Raw genomic sequence first — 5000 nt, forward strand, 5'->3', positions numbered from 1 at the left:
TCTTATCTCTCTATGTCTTGTCTCTATGTATTGTCTTGTCTGTGTGACCTTTGCAGGTACAGTAGCTACGCAGTTCAAAGCAGGAGGGCACTGTATAGTATTTTTTTTTCTCTCTACTATTTGTCTTGTCTCTCTATGACTTGTCTGGTCTCTGTGTGATCTGTGCAGGTAGCCACGCAGGTTAAGAGCAGACTATCTGTAAAGGACACTGAATGCTATTTGTCTCTCTACGACTTGTCTTGTCTTGTTTTTCTATGTCTTGTCTTGTCCTTGTGACTTTTCTTGTCTCATCTGTGCGATGTTTGCTGATGGCTACGCAGTTCAAGAGCAGTCTGAAGAGGACACTGAATGGTATTTGTCTCTCTAAGTAAGTCTCGTCTTGTCTTGTCCTTGTGACCTCTCTTGTCTTGTGTCTGTGTCTTGTTTGCAGGTCGCTACGCAGTTCAAGAGCAGTCTGGCAGGCCTGGCGGACATCCTGATGTCCAAGGAGCCGTGGTACGTACGCTGCATCAAGCCCAACGACGGCAAGCAGTCAGGTGAGGAGTGCGCACACGCACGCACGCACGCACATGCGCACGCACGCACACACACACACAAGCACACGCATGCATGCACACACACACACACACACACACACACACACACACACACACACACACACACACACACACACACACACACACACACACTCACACACACACACACACACACACACACACACACAAGCCGCCAGGTGAGCAGTGCAGCAACTCCTGGTCTCCCCAGTCTACCTCTCCTACCTGCTCTCCCTGTCCTTCCACACCTGTCAATCTCACCTGACATCCAGCTGCTCCATCTGACCCCACATCTCACCCCCATTAGCACCCCTAATGGCTCCTGAACACACACACACACACACACACACACACACACACACACACACACACACACACACACACACACACACACACACACACACACACACACACACACACACACACACACACACACACACACACACACCTCCTGGCTGCTGGGTGCGGTGTGTGTGTGTGTGTTTACCTGTTCACTTGTTTACTTGCGTGTGTGGCCTCTCGCTGCTCAATTATTGATGATGGTCATCCACTCGCCTGACCACTCTGACCTCCTCTCTTCTCCTCTCCTTTCATCTCTTCTTCTCCTTTGTCCTATCCTCCCCTTTCTTCTCTTCTGACCTCCTATCTTCTCCTCTTCTCCTTTGTCCTATCCTCCCCTTTCTTCTCTTCTGACCTCCTATCTTCTCCTCTTCTCCTCTCCTCTCCTCTCCTCTCCTCTCCTCTCCTCTCCTCTCCTCTCCTCTCCTCTCCTCTCCTCTCCTCTCCTCTCCTCCTCCTCTTCTCTCCTCTCTTCCTCTCCTCCCTTTCTTCCCTCTCCTCTCCTCTCCTCCCCTCTCCTCCTCTCTTCTCTTCTCCTCTCCTCCCCTCTCCTCTCCTGTCCTCTCCTCTCTTCTCCTCTCCTGTCCTCTCCTCCCCTCTCCTCTCCTCTCCTCTCCCCTCCCTTCTCCTCTCCTCTTCTCTCTTCATTCTCCCCTCTTCTCCTCTCCTCTCCTCTCCTCTCCTGTCTTCTCCCCTCCCCTCCTCTCCTGTCCTCTCTCCTCCTCTTCTCACCCCTCCTCTCCTCTCCTCTTCTCTTCTCTTCTCTTCTCTCCTCCTCTCTCCTCTCATCTCCTCTCCTCTCATCTCCTCTCTCCTGTCCTCTCCCGTCTTCTCCCCTCCTCATCTCTCCTCTCCTCTCATCTCCCCTCCTCTCCTCTCTTCAGTTCCCTCTCTCCTCTCCTTATCCCTCCTCTCCTCATCTCTCTCTCCTCTCCTCTACTCCCCTCTCCTCCTCTCCTCTCCTCCCCTCTCCTCTCTTCCTCTCCTCTCCTCTCCTCTCCCCTCCTCTCCTCTCCTCTCCTCTCCTCTCCTCTCTCCTTCTCCTCTCTCCTCCTCTACCCCCCTCCTCTCTTCTCTCCTTCTGTCCTCATCTCCCCTCTCCTGTCCTCTCCCCTCCTCTCCTCTCCTCTCCTCTCCTCTCCTCTCATCTCCCCTCTCCTGTCCTCTCCTCTCCTCTCATCTCTCCTCTCCTCTCCTCTCTTCTCCTCCCTTCTCTCCTCTCCCCTCCTCTCCTCTCTCCTCTCCTCATCTCTCCTCTCCTCTCCCCTCTCCTCTCCTCTCCTCTTCTCTCCTCTCCTCTCCTCTCCTCTCCTCTCCACTCTCCTTTCTCCCCTCCCTCATCTCCTCTCTCTCCTCTCCTCTCCTCTCCTCTCCTCCCCTCCTCTCCTCTCCTCTCCTCTCCTCCCCTCTCTTCTCTTCTCTTCTCTTCTCTCCTCTCCTCTCCTCTCCTCTCCTCCTCTCCCCTCTCCTCTCCTCTCCTCCCCTCTCCTCTCTCCTCTCCTCTCCTCTCCTCTCCTCTCCTCTCCTCTCCTCTCCTCTCCTCTCCTCTCCTCTCCTCTCCTCTCCTCTCCTCTCCTCTCCTCTTCACCCCTCTCTCCTCTCCTCTCCTCCCCTCTCCTCTCCTCTCCTCTCCTCTCCTCTCCTCTCCTCTCCTCCCCTCCTCTCTTCTCTGCTCCTCAGGGAGGTTTGATGACGTGCTGGTGAGACATCAGGTTAAGTACCTGGGCCTCATGGAGCACCTGCGGGTCAGGAGGGCAGGATTCGCTTACCGCCGCCGCTACGAAGTTTTCCTACAGAGGTACTACGCGCACACACACACACACACACACACACACACACACACACACACACACACACACACACACACACACACACACACACACACACACACACACACACACACACACACACACACACACACACACGAGTGCCACATGACCGCTGACATCACTGTGTACACTCTGAGTGCCACATCACCGCACGCGAGTTCCTGGCCACAACCATTCTAGTAAATATAAATATTTAAAGTAGGAGGGCACGAGGTCACCACAACATATTGTGAAAGTGTAGCATGATAGGGACAGTCATGGGTAAGCAGTTAGAGACTAGAAGAGAGACCAGAATCTCTGGTTAGGGTGTCTCCGAGTGTTGAATTAACACTGCATTTTTTACTGTGCAAGTTGGTGTGNGTGTGTGTGTGTGTGTGTGTGTGGGGGGGGGGGGGGTAATTAACCAGTGCTGTCCCCCGTCCTCGTCCTCCTCCATGACTGAGGTACCCTGAGCATGGTACCATCCGGCCACACTGCTCCCTAACTGTTCTAGTAAATATAAATATTTCAAGATGAAGGCCATGAGGTCACCAGAACATATTGTGAAAGTGTAGCATGATAGGGACATGGGTATTTTATGGGCCTATTTATGGTATGTTGTTCCTGTTGGAGTATTAAATATCTCGGTTACAATAAAATACAAGTGTGTGTATCTTAAAATAGTCTTGTTTAACGTAAACGTAACGTAACGTAAGCGATTCAATTCGATTCAATTCAATCCGATCCGATCCGATTCAATTCTGCAATGCATCGCAATGCATTACATTTCTACTGAAAGCAAATAAATATTTATATATTTATAATCAGTCATGATGAGGTAATACAAGTAGTCAACGTAGTTTTCTGTACCAGTCTGTATCAGTCTTGCAATGTTTTGAAGTGCTTTTATTTAATTTAACATTCATTTGCTCCCAAAATATCCATGGAAGTAATTGAAACTTAAAAAAATTGCCGGATCGATTCTGGATCGTCCATGCCCCGCATTGGATTGCATCGCCGAATCGATCATTGTTGACACCACTACCGGACACCTGTGTTGTGCTGTGTTGTGGTATAACCCCCTGTGTTGTGTTGCGTTGTGTTGTGTTGTATTGTGCTGTGTTGTATTGTGCAGTTTATATTAAACTCAATCATGTATTTATTTTATTTATATGGACTGAAGATGTCAAATAAAATCATTCATTCATTCATTCATTCCAGGTATAAGCGTATAAGTGTTATGCTGTGTGTGCAGGTATAAGCCGCTATGTCCAGACACCTGGCCTAACTGGCGGGGCACAGCTGCAGAGGGCGTGGCCAAGTTGGTGAAACACCTGGGCTACCAGAGGGACGAGTACAAGATGGGGAAGTAAGAAACACAACGCTATACCACCACACATAAAGGCTGTGCATACATACGTACACTAATACAGTGATGCATATACTATTAGCATTAGGCACATAATATCACTTCAGATCACTTGAAAACTCACAATCGTGGAAAATAATATTTTCCATTTTCTTTTTCAGAACAAAAATTTTCATACGCCATGCGAGGACTTTATTTGCCACCGAAGACGCATTTGATGTTTGCAAACACCAACTGGGTGAGAAGGTTGAATGTGAAATACAATATGCCTCTTGAATGACCTTGGCCATGACCTTGCCCATGACCTTGGTCTTACTTTCACCACAGGGGCCTATTAGTATATAACTGTACAGTATGTGTACAAGACGTGTGTTTTTGTGTGTGTGTGTGTGTGTGTGTGTGTGTGTGTGTGTGTGTGTGTGTGTGTGTGTGTGTGTGTGTGTGTGTGTGTGTGTGTGTGTGTGTGTGTGTGTGCGTGTCCATTGATCCGTGTCTCTCCCTCCACAGCTACACGGATACAGGCCAAATATAAAGGCTACCGCGTGAAAGGAGACTACCTCAAGCAGAGAGAAGCAGGTAAGTCAATACTACCAAAGAACGTAGATTGGATAAGAAGTATCATTCAGTGGAAAATACATTGGCCACGGTGTAGTACAAGGTCGTTGCTTAAATACCATAGAACTAATACATTTCTATCCTTAAAGACACAGTGCGCATGGTACGTGGGCATGGCGCCATGATGGATACAATTTGTACTCCGTAGAATCGGTCGAAATAGGATATCCGGTTGTCAGTGTTCAGCTTTGGCCAAATTAACTGCAGCTGTTGGTCAGCAGTAATGGCGGGGGATAATTAAGGACAGCTGACAAACATTCACAATGTCCAATGACCTGTTCCACACTCCGAGCCTGGCGGTAGTGGCATTGCACT

At 49.3% G+C, this 5000-nt stretch overlaps 1 protein-coding gene across 1 annotated transcript in view; it reads left to right on the plus strand.

Annotated features, from left to right (window-relative positions):
- LOC134458408 (unconventional myosin-Ih-like) overlaps window positions 1–5000 on the plus strand; it is a 33272-nt gene that overhangs the window by 19309 nt on the left and 8963 nt on the right. The window contains exons 18-22 of the mRNA XM_063210714.1: window positions 431–536; window positions 2574–2691; window positions 3957–4070; window positions 4232–4308; window positions 4578–4646. Of these exons, the coding sequence (XP_063066784.1) occupies window positions 431–536; window positions 2574–2691; window positions 3957–4070; window positions 4232–4308; window positions 4578–4646 (484 nt within the window). The remainder of the gene's footprint in view (window positions 1–430; window positions 537–2573; window positions 2692–3956; window positions 4071–4231; window positions 4309–4577; window positions 4647–5000) is intronic.

The sequence above is a fragment of the Engraulis encrasicolus genome, chromosome 11 (genome assembly GCF_034702125.1).
Source record: "Engraulis encrasicolus isolate BLACKSEA-1 chromosome 11, IST_EnEncr_1.0, whole genome shotgun sequence".
NCBI classification, from domain to species: Eukaryota; Metazoa; Chordata; class Actinopteri; order Clupeiformes; family Engraulidae; genus Engraulis; species Engraulis encrasicolus.